Source organism: Cygnus atratus, chromosome 5, assembly GCF_013377495.2.
Source record: "Cygnus atratus isolate AKBS03 ecotype Queensland, Australia chromosome 5, CAtr_DNAZoo_HiC_assembly, whole genome shotgun sequence".
Lineage (NCBI taxonomy): Eukaryota > Metazoa > Chordata > Aves > Anseriformes > Anatidae > Cygnus > Cygnus atratus.
Window position 1 is genome coordinate 37,063,127 of NC_066366.1, and position 18,285 is coordinate 37,081,411.

Sequence of the window (18,285 nt, forward strand, 5' to 3'; positions counted from 1 at the left end):
CAGGTAAATTATCCAATAACCACAGGATAGCCTTCAGTTTTCATTTTAAAGAGCTGAAGCAAAGAATTGTCATTGATTTGGGAATGAAGTTTCTGCTCATCGGTTTACATTACAGCTGGGATTTCCAAATCTGTTTACGAGACTTGCATCTGCAACTCCTATACTTTTTTTTTTTAATGTGAATTAGGCCCAAAAATACTGCCAAGTTTTGACGAAATTACAAATGGAGAGAAATGATAGTGTGCAAAATGCAAGAACTCGGTACCTGTATGAGAGAGGCAGCAGCTGGAATTTGACGGTTGAAATGCTTCTGTCTTTGTTTCTGCTGTACCTTTAGGGCAAAGCCTGAACCAAGAATTCCCTGTGGTAAGAAAGAAAACACAGATTTTTTATTTTTTTGTAAAGGAGGAAAAGAAAGCACACATAAGCTTGCCGAATTATGTTGTATTAATAAACTCCCATTCAGCATCATAAAACCCAACTAATTACTTAGAGGAAATGACTTAATACTGTTAAGTTTTTAGACTCAGTTAGTATTACTTGTTGAAACAAACTGAATGCTGTCGTGCCCTGATGCAAAGCCTATTTAAGTCTACTGGGCTCAAACACTAAAAAGCAAGCAGAAATGGTATTTCATACCCTCCAGAAGTCTCATAAATGCTTGTGCAAGGGAACGATAGAGCAGGGAAAAATATTAATCTGATGTGCTTAACTTCATTTTTATGAGAAATAAAGCTTTTTAACTGCAGCATGGCAATTCCTATTTCCATATGTTAACCCACGCAGGGATGGGAGGACAAGGAAGAGGAAAAGGACCATTACAACACAGTCAGGACTGTGGTGAGTTCAGCAAGAGGCCATCTAATCAATTCTCAGGACAAGGGGCATGGACTAATGGCACTGAATGGTGTACAACCCAAAACAACTTCCAAATGTAATGTAACTTAAGTCCATAATTACATATAGAGCAAGTCATTTATGTAGTCATGTGCATAGCTATAGACATATTTAACAAAGATTTTAGTAACACAGAGATAAGAACACATCTTCTATAAATCAGCTTACATGACTACACCTACTCAAAAAAGCATAATTCATTTTCTACATATGGTAGTCAAGGTGTCAGGGCAGCCAGTGATCTTGGCTTAACCTCTAAGAAACGTATTAATCATCCAGTATTTTGAAAGAAACAGGAAAGACCCTTCCTATTACAATCATTGAGCAAAGATCAAAGAGTTAACGATGATCAAACATCACTTATTTGGAAAACGCAGAATCGTTGCTAGACCATGAACCCAAAACAGTTTTGTTAAGCCACAATTACTTCTGTCTGTGATCTTAGCCTGCTCGTCTGCTTAAAACGGGAGCAAGACGTATGCAATAGCTGCTACGTATCAACTATTTACCACTAGAGCTTCAAAATCTAAGTTTCCTCTTAGGGCCAACTCACAGAAATAGTTTAACTCAGTAATAAAATCACAGTGATAAAGGTGGGGGGTGTTCTTTTATTTCTACAGTTAGGAAAAACTGACAGGTAAACATAAAAGCAGTGCTGTGAAGGTGAGGCTACTGTACAAGTATTTATAAAACATCTTTGCTGGCATTCAAGTCTGAGGAAAAAAAACTCAGCCAAAAAAGCAGCTTTGGCATTTTTCTTGCAGATCATTTCATTTACTAAACCTCCCTTCTAAACAAGGAACAAACATGAAAGGTCAGAGTGAGGAGGGAAGACAGAATATACTTTTAATGGCAAACTGATGTTGGAGAGTCTAAAAATCTACACTCAAAAGCACTACAGCTTTTACAGAGTGACTAATTTTAAAAAGCAATTGGAGTTTTAATAGCTGCTGTTACATGTCATGAAGAGTTTTTGTGGATGTGCTGGCATAAAAGTATTATTTTTATCCATTCTGTCCCCATCACTTCCCTGCCATAGCTATACTATGCTGACAGAACTGTGTCGCTGAAGTAAAAAGCTTGCTGAAAATAAAGCTAGCAAGATTTTGACAGTAGGGAGTATTCTAGATAGGTCTAGACTTTTTCACCCCTTTCACACCAGATTGCACAAAATTTCTGACAGCACGATTCAGGTCACATAAACATTTTAACAGAACAATTCACAAATATTGCTAAATTTGTGAAAGCAATACCTTTAACTACTCTTTGCACTGAACATTTTGGGGCTTTCAAACCACAGCCCATCTTTCACTGATTTTGAATTTACTCTTAGTACTCAGGTGCCTTGTTTCTTGTTAGAAAGTACTTGGGAAGTTGTCCTCAGTGCAAACAAAGAGCCAAAACACTTAAAATCTCAACCCTAAATCACTTCTGAAAATGAGACTTTGGCTATGGTCAGACATTAACTTGGCAAACTGCATCAGCTGCCAACATAACTGTCCCTGACTGCTTACTGTTGCCTCTGCCAGTGACACCTTTTCTGCAGTTTTGCCAGAGGAAGGGTGTGTATGAGAACCTTGCAGTTCACCTTGGACTTAATCAGTTGAGTAAACTATGAGTGAATGCTATAAGAAGCCAAAACATCACTAAATCACTGAGTCCAGAGATATGTAGCATGAGAAATACTTCCTTTGCACTTCTCAGATGGGCAGAAAAAGTGTTTTGGTTTAAACATCCCCTTCTCAAATGTATAGAAAAATTAGCATTGTATGCAATAAACACTGCATATTTATGCACCCCCTCTTTTTTTTTTTAAACTACTCAAAGAAGCTTTTTAGCTTCTGAAGTTTAAAGGATCATTAACAGAAAGTTTCCTCTGATGAATAGTGGGTCAACAGCAAATTGCCAGCAAAAGCACAAAATAACCTACCGCAGGTAGTGCAAAAAACGAAATTGCGAACACTGAAAAACAAGATGCAATGGTCTTTCCAATCCAGGTCTGAGGCACTTTATCCCCGTAGCCAATAGTTGTAACTGTCACCTGTAAAGAAAAATACTTAGAGCATTACAGAGAGTATTAGCATGGCAGTTTCGGGTTGGTTTTTCTTAATTTATTTCATTTTTATTGCTTTATTTTAAAGAAACTTGAGTCGCATTCCTAACTCTCCGAATGACTATCTGTGCTATATTAATGGAGGCAGTTCTCCTCTCTGGGTTTGCTTCCCCACCTATAACAGAACAAAAGAGGCACAGGAAATTGAATTACAATAAAATACATATTTAAAATCTTGTAAAGTAACACCATTAATTTAAGTCTTCATGGCTGAGACAACTTCACTGTATACAAAGTTACTGGGATGTGGGCTGCCTGCCCATGTCAGACCCTTTACTTATGGAGAGGCTGCCAACAGCTCTCAATTGCTGATTTTCTTTATGGACAGCGGATGTTTGCTGAAGAATTTCAGGGCTGTTGCAAAGAAAGACTATATATACTGTAACTATGGAATATGAATGGGGTCAGACATGAAGTATTCTACAGAATAATGTTGGTATAAATAGCAAGAGAAGCAGAAAAATTTCCATACAGCAACAGCTCCTTAAAACAGTCTAATGAATCACTAACTTGCATAGAACATTAAGAGCAAGAACAGATAATTTAACGCATGCATACAGGAAACATCTGTTGAGTTTGGGTTTCACTGAAGTAAAGATTACCACCATGGTGACATAGCATAACAAGGCTTAATAAGTCATTATTTGCAGGAGCTCAAGGAAGGAATGGATTTGTTTCAAGCAGAAGGGATACATTTGGCATCTGAGAGCAATTTAAACTCACCTATGTCACAAGCTATTCCTGAATTTGGAAATTAGAGAGATTTTTATCTGTGACTTTGAAGAAAGCTAACCAAATCAGACCATGTGAAGCACACGAAGCTCTCAAGCAGTTGAAGCACACCTCAGCTGCTGGCTGTTCAGATTTCTGACAGCGTGGGCAGCAGCTGCCCAGGACGCAGAAGATGTTGGTCCCAGAGAGCAATACACAAGTGCTACCCACTTCTGAGCCCTGCAGCTGCTCACCTGTCTGCCTCAGTGTGTCCTCCCCTGCAACTGCAGAAAGGCAGTTACTGCCCAGGGCAGCATCAACAGTGGAGAGAAGGGAAGGGCACATTTATAGAGGCGAGATGTTTGTTAAAGGGTGAAGTGATGGAGAGCTTGGGTTTGGGGAAGTGGAAGGGCATGACAAGTAGTCCAGGAAAAGTGTTGCCATCTGCCATATTAATTATGGCTATTAAAAGATAAGACACCACAGGGAAATATTGCAGGTTTACTTCCCACCTCAGAAATGTATGAAGCAAGCCATCTTCTCTCACTGTCCACCTTCTAAGCAATTAATCATTCTGTGTCTGACACTTGGCAAAGGGATGGCTCTAGCTGTTGGAGGTGGTGGTGTTACAAGTTTATTTCAAACTAATTTTACTGGGAACATTCAAGTATTATCATTTCATATTAATTTAAGTTCTTAAACTGTGGCTTAGTTCCAAATTTGGTTCCTATTATACAAAAGTGTTTTAAGAATCAGTAAGATAAGTTAAGAACAAATGTACCTTTACCTATATTCTTGATATTGAAATACCACCTAAATTCAGGGCCTGATGAGGAACTGAAGGGATGGTCTTATCTCCTTACCTACACAAGATGGTCAGTTTGAAAGAAATCTTAAATTCTAATTACAATTTTCTACTAATAAAATATGGTATGGAAAAAATAGGAATGAATTCTAGCAAATACGATGGCCTCCAACACCTTCTTATGTAAAAGGTTATGAGACAAGCCACTGTTTTATGGCCCAGTTTTTGAAAAACTTTACAAATCCACGTGATGGAAAAGTTTTATCAGCCATTCTGCATTACAGTTGTAATGCCATTTTAAAACACATACATCAACTAGAATTGTAAAAAAAAAATAGGTGCTTTTAAGCTGACTAGAGTATAACAGAAGCATTCATACAAAACTATAACAGAAGAAGAATTCATACAAAATTCAGAGGCATTTACCTTCTCTTCCCCCATTACCATCCACGCCTATCCCTTCTGAATAGGTCTATATGAAGCATCAGTGACATAAAAACATTTTCTGTGTGGTTTGTTTGGGGTATATTTCTAAAAACATTTTGGAAATTGGGTTGCAAGTCACAATATGCGTTTAAGTTAAAATTTTTCTCTACACTCATAACTCTAATCCATCTACAAATGCATTGTATTCCAAAATTATATTTTCTTTTTCACCAAGATATCTGTTGTTGAAACCCTATATACCAAGTTTCCATCCCAAATGATTTTTTATAGTCGAATTATAACCCCCTAAAGAGTACAATACTAATTTTGCAGTTGTAAAATAGGATCTCAGGATGGAAATAATGACTCAACTTCTACTCTAGCATGGCAAATACATCGGCATAATGAAACTAAATTGATACAAGAGCTCACACATTAAATTTTCACTGCAAAGCAGCATGGAAAACTAATTGTTTTAATTAGGAGCAAAATCATATTCATCCATTGACTATTTCAGAACTTTGATCTGATGTACATCACCACAGGCTTTGGTGTTACAATTAATCCTGTTCCCATTACATATGCATCAATAGTCTAAAGGAAGAAATTTGAAGCAAAAAAAAAATATCTAGACAGCAACAATAAATAGCAATGAATAACGATTTTATTCAAAGCTATCTGGATAAAATAAGTACAAACTAATCAGGTGTGTAATGATGCTCTGTTGATGAAATACTGAATACTTCGTGACAGTTTAGGTAGTTAGCTACAGGATACAAGAGTGCATGACTCAGAGGCAGACACCACAGGACTGAGGAGCAATTACAAACTAAAAGATTAAAAAAGCCAAGCACTAAAGCAAATGAGGGAAAGTCATCCTACAGAGAATACCTTAACTACTTTGTTTCTAAGTTTGTAGAACTGAAACCTCAGAATGAATTGTAGTGGGTATATTTTTGCATACCAAATACCACCGAGAATTTTCTGACCCACTTAAACACTCATCTTGACTAAATCAAGCAATACAAGAACATCCAGAGACACACCAGAAACACTGACAGGTTCCCTGACTTCTTTGCAACTGAAGTACAGTGTAAATTGCTAAATGGTTTAAATGCTCTTCTGTAATGATCACATAAGAAGCCTTTCTACTGCTTCACATCTTTAGTCAACTGCATTCACGCAAGTTGAATATAGATTCTTTCAAAGTTTCTGAAATACAGGCAGCACAAGAGTAAACAGATTAGATACTTACGCTCTTATTTTACTATGAAGTGTGTGATCTGTATAAAGCTTAAAAAACAAAAAAAAACAACCTAGTGATCTTTCAGTATTTTGAAATCTTTTAAAAATGACAATATTTTTCTTCCTTGTATATCTAAGGATGTTAGAGATAAGAGCTGATTCACACAACAAAAATTTCACTTGCTGCTGCAAATCACCTCTACGTACATCGCAGAGCCCTGAAAGATTCAAGTTATATGCTTCAGATGAACAAGTTAAGAAAATATGTGCTACAGGGCAAGCATTTAGAAACATCAGATTTAAAATTGTAATCTAAAACTGAAGAAAGGACTTCCTGGTCACCACTGCTATAAATATTTAAAGGGAACTTTTGGATTCTTTTTCTTCTTGAAATTTCAAAGTCTTTTTCATACAGTTATTGTTTCAGGCAAACGCCACCTTTTCTGATGTGGTTGATATACGTAAGTGAGACACAACCACATCTGAAGGACACTGAAAGACTTCAGTAACTTAGGATATGAAATAAAATGGAACTACACACTCAAGGGTGAACACAACAAACAGAATATATTAACTTCAATGTCACATCTCTGAAATAACAGATCTTCAGTGCTGCCCCGCCATCACTTGGGGAGCCTAGTCTAATACCCCCTTAAAGGTGGCATTTTCAGCCGTCAAAATCAGCTCTAAATCTACTGGCCACTCTAAGCCTCCTAACCAAACGGTGGCCCAAACTAAACATCTCCACTTGTGAGATCTTATTGGGAAAAGTTAGTTAAACTCACCTAAAATTTGCAAAGTCACTTCTGTGCACTGAAAAAAAAAGATAAAAAAAAAAAGAGCCTATAGCTTTAACCAACTTAGTAAGGCGGTTTTTTTTTTTCTTTTTTTTTTTTTTCTGGTTGGTATTCTTAGTTTCTGGCTAGTTCAAGTTAGACATATTATGCCATTTCATTCATTAACTCCTGAAAATACAGCCCCCTTCAGAAATTAATTAGCCTTCCCCCCACAGTTCCTATTGGCAGGTTCTGGAACAGAACCTGGAACAGGTTCTGACAGTGACAGACATTCTTGTAGGTTCCTATCTTCATTTCTGAAAGCTGGGTTTCCAACCACGTTTTTTTGTTGCACTGTTTCATGATCTCAGTTTATTCCCCTCCACACTTCTGTTGCCCAGCTCCTGCAGTACGCACACCTGCGACACAGCATGCTCCAAATGCCGCAGGATCCCATTCTCAGTGTTGTGCCTCACAAACAAAAGCTGTTTCCACTCCCTCTTGTAAAATAGGCTATTCATCCCAATCACCCTGGCAGCAGTTCTCAAGGACAACGAGACATAGGGCAAACTTTATTGCATCAAAACAAAAGAGAATTGTTCATTATTAGTGAATAGTCAGGGCTTATCTGAACAACTTTTTATTTTACTTCCCCCTACAATCACTCCTTACCACCTCATCACAAAGGTAACTAAAGTAGGAAAACTATCTAGCAAAAAGACTTAAAACCTCCAAGAAGATTGTTATTTGTGCATCAAAATTATTTACAGAAGATAATTATACAGTGACAACACATTACAAAAGCATTTTGATAGCTTTCACTTGGAATTAATGGACAATTTTAGACTTGAACACAGTAGTAAACCTATAGTTACACACACAAGCAGTAAAACTCATAGGAGATCCGGCAGCTTTCTATCCTAGCCTGACAGTTGCACCCTAGCCTGATAATCCACTGCCAGTTGTTTAGATTTTACAGTACAGTGATACCCATTCCCTTTCTGTGGGATGCTGCAGGATGCCAGCCCCCCTCTGCTCACTCATCAGATGAAGGGGGAATAGCAGGAGGTCTGCTGGCCACCAGCAGTCAGCGTGCAAAGTGAACAGCCAGCTCTGCCTACAGGATTTGCTCTCACCTGCTTGAGCATACATACTTCTCTGATCTACAGTAAAGGGTTTCTGTCAGCCAGAGCTTGCACAAGAGACTGTTTCTGCACAAAAAGCATCAGAAAACAACGCAGCAAGTCGTCTCAGACATGATAAGGGATGTGCTAGGGAAAGTTATTGATGTACGCAGACAAACCGACTGCAAGCTCTGAACTGTTTATGGAAACTCCACAGTTTTTTTCCACTCTCTGTTGGTACTATTATTATTATACCTCACAAAACACAGTAAGTATAAGAAAAAGAAAGAGCATTATTTAGGTACGACAAGAAAAAGAACACTTAAAGCATATTCAAGATAGCCAAATATTTTTGTAGGGAACTTTTCATATGCTTTCCTATGAGGATATTTCCAGACATGAGAGAAGAAATCACAGCCAACTTAATTTCAGCCTCCTAGAGACTTATTTCAACAGGACCACATTCTGTACTTGTTTTTGAATTTTAACTGAAAGCTAAATTCCTTATTTATATTTTTTCCAGGTCCTGGCATAATTTTTTTATTTTTGTTTTAAGAAATAATTTACTTTTGTTTCATCAAATAGAAGACAATTCTCTTTAAACTTTTTGGATTCTTACAGAAGGGATTTTTGTTTTCTAGCTCCTTGGTACATTTGATAGAAGTTTAAGGCTTTGGGAATTAAGAAAAAATGTTTTGAGAGTATTCTTTATCTGTAAGAATATCTACATCTGAACTTTGCAAGTAAGAAGTTTAAGAGATCCACATCTACCCCACAGATCTTTATTAATTTAGAACAAAATGTATTTGGAATTACTCATGGAGCAATTAAAGCTCAGTGATGAGAAGAGTTCCACAAATTCTACATAAACACCACCACTTCAACCCAAAAATTAGAAGAAAAAGAATATAATAGGCCTATTATAGTTGGTGGTCTTGACTTGTAAAGCACAAAAAGGATAAAATTGAAGTGTCTTTCTGTCCAACATTCAAGTCACTGTGCAATACTCAACAGCTTTTTTTTAATTGGGGGGAGAAGGTTCTAACACCCTCCCCCCCCTTTAGGCGGCAACTTTTCAGTATTTATGTTCAACTATTATAAATTAAACTTGTTCTTACAACACATGCTTAATTTCAAGTGGCATTTTCTACAACTTTTCATCATAGCTTTTGAACAATTTTGATTTTCAATTTAAATTAAGAACATGTTGATAGACTTTTAAACAGGAATAGGGTTTTATGTATGCTTAGAAGCAAGCAAACTTGTCAATGTTTTGTTGAATTCAGTCCTTGGTGAGAAAGCACATATCTCTGAATTAAAGGAACAAGAAACTCTTTAGTTAAAGCTCATACTTGCAGCCTAGAGCTCAATCCAGTCCAATGGAATGGGCATAGTGCAATATCCACGCACGGCTATATTCAATAATCGCTTGTAGCAAATAGCACTCATGATCAAAGAGGCCATTAGCACAATCCACATAATGGTTTTCCTGAAGGATGTTTGTTCAGATGTGAAGGTTGGAAATTGTGTATCACTTAATGGATACCAAAAGGAGAGCTCCGCTCCATCTGCCTGAGGCATGACAGAATTAATGCTCAAGGAAGAAAGAAAATAAATAAATAATGGAGACAATGAGCCAGTAACACTTCCTGTTGGAGATCATCTTTGACAGTCTAGGTAAGGGCATTTCACTTTTTTTTTTTTTTTTTTTTTTTTTCCAATTCTTGCTTTTATTGTCCAGAACCTACAGTAGGTCTTAAAAACTGTAAGCCTAGACAGGAAGGACAACATAACCAGAGTAAATTTGAATACTTGTACAGGGTAGTTGAAAGATAGATCATGTTACTTGTACTTTATTTGCAAATAATACCTTTGTCTTTTAAAAGACATACAGACAGGCAGCCATTGGCATAATTGTTTATACAACATATTCTGCATTTAAAAGTGGCAGTAATACAGACATCTTTACTCTATGCCACAAGGTAACCTCAGGGTTTTCCAAGAAGCCCACGAACTGGCTAATAGCTACAGCCTGGAGTACTCAAGGAAACTCAAATAAAGCCCAGGAGGCCATTTTACATATGGAAATGGAACAGCAATATAGATTTATAAATAACAACAATGACAATGAAGAACATTTAATTAAAAGTTATGCACCCTATGGGTATGCCTATAGTCAGCAAAGCAAAGCAATAGAAAAGTACCCAGTTCCAGACGCAATTTAGTTGTGGTAACACAGACCTTTCAGATGGTCTATGTTATACTATGCCACATATTCCATTGCCATTTTTTAGCAGGGCAGCCATACGCTGAGACAACTAAAAAAAAGTGCAATGTTGTAGAGTAAAAAAAGTGGGGCGTGAAAACAGTATCAAGTACTTTTTCCTTAGAAGTGTTCTCTGCTACCTAAGGTAAGTCAGTACTAGGGCACTTTTTGAGAAGTGAGATCAACTATATGCCAGAGATCATGTATCTGTGGAGGTCTTTGAGACAGGAATTGAGAATTACCACTAACCAATAACCAATTCAAAACAGACTGAGACAGGTTTTCAGTGAGTAGAATTTGTGGTGCTTAAGCCATTCTGAAAATTTTGACTAAAGCATAATAGAAACTTTTAAGAACAGTTCAAAGTTCTTTTTGTTTTTAATGAGTTTGAGAACCTCATTAGGGAGCATCCTGAAACTTACTGACCTCCCTGATACTGACCTAACCTTAATAGAGCTTTACCCTAAAAGAAAGCATGAAGACTACTATGGTATCAAAACACCAAAAATGGATGGAACTGAATTCATTTCAGCTTTGTTTTGCTAAATCCTTTCAGCAGTAAGCAGAAGTACAGCACCTACATTAAGAGCAGAAAAAGGACACTAAATTCTATTTTTAATACTAAACAAGTTACTTTAGGGACTCACTGAGTACAATACCACAGTCCAAATGGCATCCTGCAATATAATAAGTTATAACAGAGGAAGAATATGACCATAATAAAATCTGTTGACTAATTTAGTTGATTGTAACTAGAAAGACAAAATAATTGGCACACCTATTGAGCAGCAATTCCCTGAAAGAAGAATATTTCAATATCCTGGCTGATCTCATTGCTTTTATAGAAGGCTTTACTGTATTTTCTGTAAGCCAATCTGGTCTGTCACATATTCAATTTTTAATGCTAATGCCAATGACAGCATGTGTTTTTAAATGCAGCTACATCTGCCACTGTTAATTACTGAGTCATCTGTCCCCTGTACTGAAAAATGAAAACACCGTGATGACATGAAAGCTTTGAAGAAGCTACTTGTCATTAACCGCTTCGTTGTGCTACAAAGTAAGTTTTCTGATCCTAAAAGGGGCTGTATTTAATCACAGCAGAACGAAAGAGAACAGAATTCTGCAGCAGATCTTAGTAGCAACCTACACAAAACATCAGATCCATACAATGCTGTATATGAATTTCAGCACCAAGAGACCTGCAATAGACTTGCTCATGAATAGATCTTCCCTTCCTGAAATAGTGTGTGGTACTGTTTGTAAAGAGAAGACAATATAAGCACACACATGCAGAGGTTTATCAAAAATATTTCTCAAGAAGGTATGTTCTATTGGTGAAACAGAGGTACTAGTCCTGTACTTGTACATGAGACACAGTAGTCTCATTTTTAATGAAAGAAATCAGTTCATTTTGATTTTAAACAGCCAAAGAAGACTTAAGAAGATCAGCATGTTTTGAAAATGCAAGCACGGAATTATTAGTGATGCTGATGCATTTTAAAATATCTGTAGCACTTAATGATGACAGTTCATTTTATTAAGCCAATTATAACAGATAAAAACAAGCCATTGTTTGAATGCTAACGATAAGGAAAAACAACTTACAAAAAGATACCTTTCTTTGAACCTTAAGAGGATGAGGAAAGGGAAACGATTACAGATGGGAAATCCCGGAACAAAGCAGCCAATATAGTATTTGCATATCATGCGAGAAAAGAAAGAGGGAATTGTTACTAGCAGAAGCAACAAAATTAAAATGCTTACTAAAATAGTAGTGGTATGTCAACATAGTGCAGAGAAACGCCACAGAAAGATACCAAGTTGGTTCCAAAGCAATATAATCACTTCAAAACAGTCTTAAGTATCTCAGATACTCCTTGTCCTGGAATTAGTCATGCTGAATTGCAAATCATAGATAACCGTTAAAAAAAAAAAAAACAGCAAAGATAGCCCTGATTTAGAAAGACTTACCATACTAGAAGGTTGAACCCTACCATGAAAAAAGTAGCAAGAAATAAATCACTATAACAGAAGGGAAGACAGGTTAAAGAAATAAGAATAGATATTTCTGTATCTGGTATACATAACTTGATCACTTGGGATTGCATAAGACTATAAACATCAAATAAAACCACTGATCTTCTATACTATTTTCTTAGTTTTACAGAATTACAAAACCAGAACGTTCACCGTTGCAATAAAAGGACATTTCAAAGTGCTGTTCTCACTCCATGCCTGCTTGAACTATACTCCATATTTGAGGGTGTTAACTACTTTCAGTACATGTGAACTTGCCGTACTTACCACTCCCCACCACAGGGCATCCGCATAGCTGCCAAACTCTGTTTCTCCAGAATCATTTACAGCATCTTTTTCAGCCAGGTACACAAAATAAGAGGAAAAAATCAGGCCCAGAAATCCAATGTAGAGTGTAGTTATCAGTTCCTGCAAACGGGATCAAAATAACAGCATTACAATATTGCTGAGACATAAAAGTTACCTATCACTGACATTTTTTAAAAGATAACTGCAACAGAAGAATGTAATTTCAGCAACTTCTAAACACTGACACCAACTGTTGGCTGTAAGTTAGCATCCACTGAGCTCAGTGGTGAAAGAATTTACACAGTAGCTATTGACTTAGTTCAGCATGAACATTTCGGATAGAGAACCTAATACAACCACGTGTTCCTCACTTGTAAGTGTGACACATTAACTTTTTGGTCATCAAAAATTCGTTGGATAAACTTTTCAAATGCTGCCATATTCAAAACAACTTTGGGAAAAAGATGCATAATTTTTAGAAATGTTCAGATTCCCTTTTAGAAATCTCATTCCTGTGGTTAAATGCAACAACAAGTCAAAAGTTGGGCAAAGTGCAGGTGAACATTTTTAATCTTTTAGGAACTTTTTGTCCCCTGAACAGGGCAGAACCACCACACTTGGATAAAATAAATGACTGCCTGTTTCCACATTAAATATATTTGACATCATCAATACATCTGCAAACACACTGTTCTGAATATAAGGACTTAAACTACTGTTAAATGAATTGCATCGATTATTGTGCCATTTTTGAGTACTCAAACTTACTTGTCTGTGTATGAACACGACTGATCCCAGAAGCCTCCATGTACCACCCTGACGGTCAACATGCAGCATTCGTAAAATCTGCAGGAAACGGATGCCCCTGGAACACATTTTTTAAATTAATAAAGAGGCTAAGAATACACGAGAAAAACAGAGGTGGAGAGGGGAAGTCTGTGTCTTCAAAGGACCATTTTGAGGGAAATGCATAGTATTTTATGGTAGACCTAGCAGCTTGTCTCTTCTCACTGCATTCACTCATCTTTCATCATTTGTTATGAAGACAGCTCAGGAAGGTTGCAAAGGAGGAGGCAGACTCTGTATACATGACTGGTAAGGGTGACTCAAGAATTCAGGATTTTGGACACAAACTGTGAATGCTCTAGAAGTCATTCATCAGTTTATATTTGACTTGCTTACCAGGATGGGGAACAATATACAGAAACAGCTAACTACAGATCCTTTCCTTTTAGGCGTATCATGGCCAATTTGAACTTGACAGTCCAACAATATATATATATATATATATTTATTTTTTTTTTTAATTTTATTTTTACAAGAGTCACTGCAGCCCTAGAGCACTGTTGCAGCTAGCGCACAGAGCACAGTACACTGCCCTGTACTTTCTCATTCAGGAAAACCAAGTGGTGTGACCCTCCTGAGTACAAGGTGGATTCAGTCCATCAGGAACTCACAACCACTAACCCCACGCCTTTTATGAAGCAGCAGCTTAAAGAGGTCAGAGACAAAGTGTGAAAGACAGTTGCTGTAAAACTGAGCCAAGAAACTAAAACAGGATTTGGATAGAACCCATGTAGGTGGATGGGAGAGGATGGGTACCTATATGTGCACCTCTACCCCCATCAACCATAAATCCATTACTAGAGCTAAGAAAATTATGACCAGACAACACACTCAAATTTTTATTTTCACTATACTTCATGGGATTATTATTTCACACCCATATGTGATTGGTGATCTGCTCTGTTACATGAATGTCAGAGGAAAGACTGTTTTTCACCAGGAGGTAAACAAAGAAAAAAAGCTACCCTATTCAAACTGACAGCATTATTTTCTTTTATTGCATATAATTACCTGATAGCTGAGGTTGCAAAGACTTGACCTTTAGAGCCCACACACAGAACTATCATGGAAGCAACAACTACAATTAAATCTGGAAAATAAAAGTCAATTGACAAAATTAGTTATTAGCATCTTGCAATACTTCCGCAAGGCTGTTACTAGAACCATAGCCAATATTACTTTAACACTTTGAACAGTGACCCCAAATTTTTCCAGTTACATAACAAGATATCTCTGCTGTAACATATAAAGAAAATATAATTGTATGATATAAGAGAAAGGTTTTACTGGGATGGGTCTGAGGTGACCACATTCTAGATGAGTGATATGAGTTACTAGAAAACAGCCTCAGCAGTCTGGATAACTTTTTAGCTGGATTTCTTATTTGCTCTGCTGTTTTACAGACTTTTATTAATTGACAGAGTTTTTGGCTTTTATTTAATTTATCAGACAACTGACTTACCATTATTTAATCTCTCCAGGGCTGAAGGATAGAGAAAAATTAGAATTCGTGTGTGTCTAGTTTACTTTAAGTCATTCATTGCCTTAGGACTGTATACTAAATCTGTCTGCCTCATGCCTAGTTAATTTTGGAAAACAATTCCATATTTTGGAAAACAAAATAGTTCTTGATACATATCAGGGAAAAGTGAACTTTGTTCTGCTTCCCAAGCTGAAATAAATCTGACGCTGTTTCAGAACCTCTGCTGTGCTGCATCTCAAGAGAAATGGATTGGCGAACAGAGTGCAAAGATGTGGTCAAAGCCATTTTATAGTTGCAGTCACACCTGAGATGCAGTTGTTTATGCACATACAGAGAGAAATGAAACTATTTTATGATTGTAATAATAAATATCCAGGCACAAAATTTTGTAATTTACATTCCAAAAACTTGCAGATTGTTTAGGAAAACTATATCCTCTATTCAACAAATAGTGTTTCTGAGTAGTGGAAAAAACTGTGTCACAGAACAAGGATTACTGTGCTTCTGTAACAATACCCCCCTTCCAGAACTTGATTTGTTTATTCTATTTATATTTTGAGTGCTCCAGGGCAAGGGTCTTCAAATAGCTCTCTCAACATTGGTTAAAAAAATACCGTATGGTTTTGGATTATTGTGTTTCTTTCGGTGAAATTATTAAATGCAGGACAAGCTTTCTAAAAAAAAAAATAGAGTTTTGACATATCTAGATTTTTTAAATTCTTGGATATAATTTCTACAATGACTGAAGTCAGTTAGGAAACCAACTGCAGTGAATATCAAGGGGAGTCAGGTGCCTGATTCCAAAGGCATCACTCTGAAAACCAGTTTTTGATTCAATAAATACACAAAGTAATTACAGTGTATCTATCATGCTCCACCAAGCAGTGTGTAGTTCAGTTAGAATCCAAAACAAACTCATTAAAATATTAAAGTGACTGCTTAAAAAAAAAAAAAAAAGCTTTCAGTCATCTTTAAAAGAAATAAAGTTTAGCTATTATAAGTGTCTGGGACCCCAAGGTCACAGGGGACAGGATTACGGGCAAGACTTATTTCTAGCAAAGCTTCAGATCACTTGTGAAAAGAAAACACTCTGCTCTTCTGGAAAAACAAACCAAGCTACATTTCCCACCCCCCCCAAACAAGTGCCATGGATTCTTTAGGTCTATGCTAATACTAATGACAAGAGCTCTTGCTTAATCTTTGCTTCAATTGCTATAGAAATTTCGTTTTTCAGAACTTTCAAGGATGACTTTTACCTGGTGTTTACATCAACTTTGCGAGCTGTTTGTACTCACCAATGATTGAAATAGGCTTCCTAGCAAAACGGAGCCTTCCCCATATTCCGACATATTTACTGCGGCATCCTGCTGACCATAACCGAACCACGTATTCTGTTCCAAAGAATACCACTAATACAATTTCCTAAAAGAAACAGACAGGGAACCAGATTAATTTTCTATTTTATGTCTTTCATCTTTTTTTCAGAATCTATTAGAAATGCAGAAATAAAATATAAAATCTGGAAGTTAAAAAACTATCAACCCTACCAAAATCATTTAAAGTAACACAGTAAAAGTGGCAAACAAAGAAATAAGAAATTAAGAGCAAGTTTAAATACTTTAATTGCATGCAGTTTGGCTCATCTACATGTGCGAGAACTGAAAACAATCTGTACAATTCACTTGGTCTCTCTACTCAAACAAAAGGTTCCCTTACTGAGCCAAAGAAAACAAGCACAGTCTGTATGCAGAAGATGAGTATTTTCCTAGTGTATTTCAATTTGGGAAGAGGTGTGCTTCACATTCCACTGACCATATCAACTTAACCACACATTTACTTATACTTTCAGTCTTCTTTTAATCTCATGTGGATGAAAGTAACATTTCTGGTGCCCTCACAGTAAGACAACAGGCACCCCTTCCACCTTCTTGTCGACAGTTAGAAACAGAAGTCTAGTCCTGAAGTGCTGCTGTTGAGCTCGGTGTTAACCACAGACTAACAACAAGGTATGACTTTGGAAATGCATACAAAGCCACAAATGTCAAAGACATCTGACACTCTCGTTGATACACAGAGGTACACTTATATTGTACTTGGCACTTCACGTGCAGATAAACCTGGCTTTTCTAGAGTGGCTGACCATTCAGTGGCTGACCATTCAGCATAGTTTCCCCAAAGCCAAGGAGCTGCAACACTTCCTCATCTGCAAACTCAGTTAATAACTGGTCACATTATTACTGGTCAGAAAGAGTAAAGATAAGAAACCACGTTAGGTATCACAGCTGTATAGGATAATGCAGATAAAGAGAAGGAGCTGCTTATTACAGAGAGTGATTTAATATAAAGAGCGAGAGCAGAGATGCTGAACATTCTACCCAGTCTCCCCTACTTCTGCACTGGTCACCGCTGTTTTTCCATAATATCCAATTGGCAAATGGGACTCAAGGTACCTATGAATTTCTAAATTAACTGAAACACCTAAGATGCAACCCTAGCCCAGACAACACCAATGGGAGTCATATCATCTGCTTCAAAAACGCATGGGACGTTGCCCTGAACAGTCAGTAAAATAACAGGCCTGTAAGCAGTAAGAAAAGGGGAAAAAATTGCCACGCACCAATAGACCTCACTATATTCTTTCAGTGGACCTAAAACTCCAGTCTTCTGCTGGCATAACCTGCTCATCTCAGGGCACTACAGTGTTGAAGTTTGTGTCTGAAGTTGTGTCTGTGACACAAATTTAGGAAGATGCTAGCCAGGACCGTCTTCCTTGGTTTTGAAAATCTCAATCTCTGCAAGATGTCAGATGCAGCAGAACAGCATCTCAATCAGTTATACTGTATTCCAATTACATTTTCAGCATATAATGAAACTGTTCAGACTGTTGGTTGTCATAAATGTAAAGCTCGTACCCTTTGACCCAGCCAAGAATCCCTTCTACAGTTTGGTGCCGAAAGGATCCGTCAGAAACCTTCACTTGTCAATAACTCATTTAGAGTATTATTAAATATTTTTTTCAATAAAGTCAGAGCTAAAGTCATAAATCTAAAAAAATAAAAATAAAAAAAACAGCCTCTGCAGCAGGCACTTTAAGGAAGGACTGTGTGTTAAGGCAGCAGCTTCAAATGCAGCAAAATTCTTCTTTGTCTAATTCCACTTAAAGATATTTAAGAACCTGCATTAAATTAAGACCTAACTACACAAGGTTCCATTAAACTGTTATTATAAAACAAAGCATCAGAGGCTGTCCTTGCCAATCAGGGGA

General features: G+C 37.0%; 1 protein-coding gene across 1 annotated transcript in view; it reads right to left on the bottom strand.

The window, feature by feature from the left end:
* Nucleotides 1–18,285, bottom strand: part of KCNQ1 (potassium voltage-gated channel subfamily Q member 1) — a 343,495-nt gene that overhangs the window by 244,431 nt on the left and 80,779 nt on the right. The window contains 6 exon segments of the mRNA XM_035539221.2: nt 266–361; nt 2,828–2,938; nt 12,671–12,811; nt 13,460–13,556; nt 14,549–14,627; nt 16,316–16,442. Of these exon segments, the coding sequence (XP_035395114.2) occupies nt 266–361; nt 2,828–2,938; nt 12,671–12,811; nt 13,460–13,556; nt 14,549–14,627; nt 16,316–16,442 (651 nt within the window).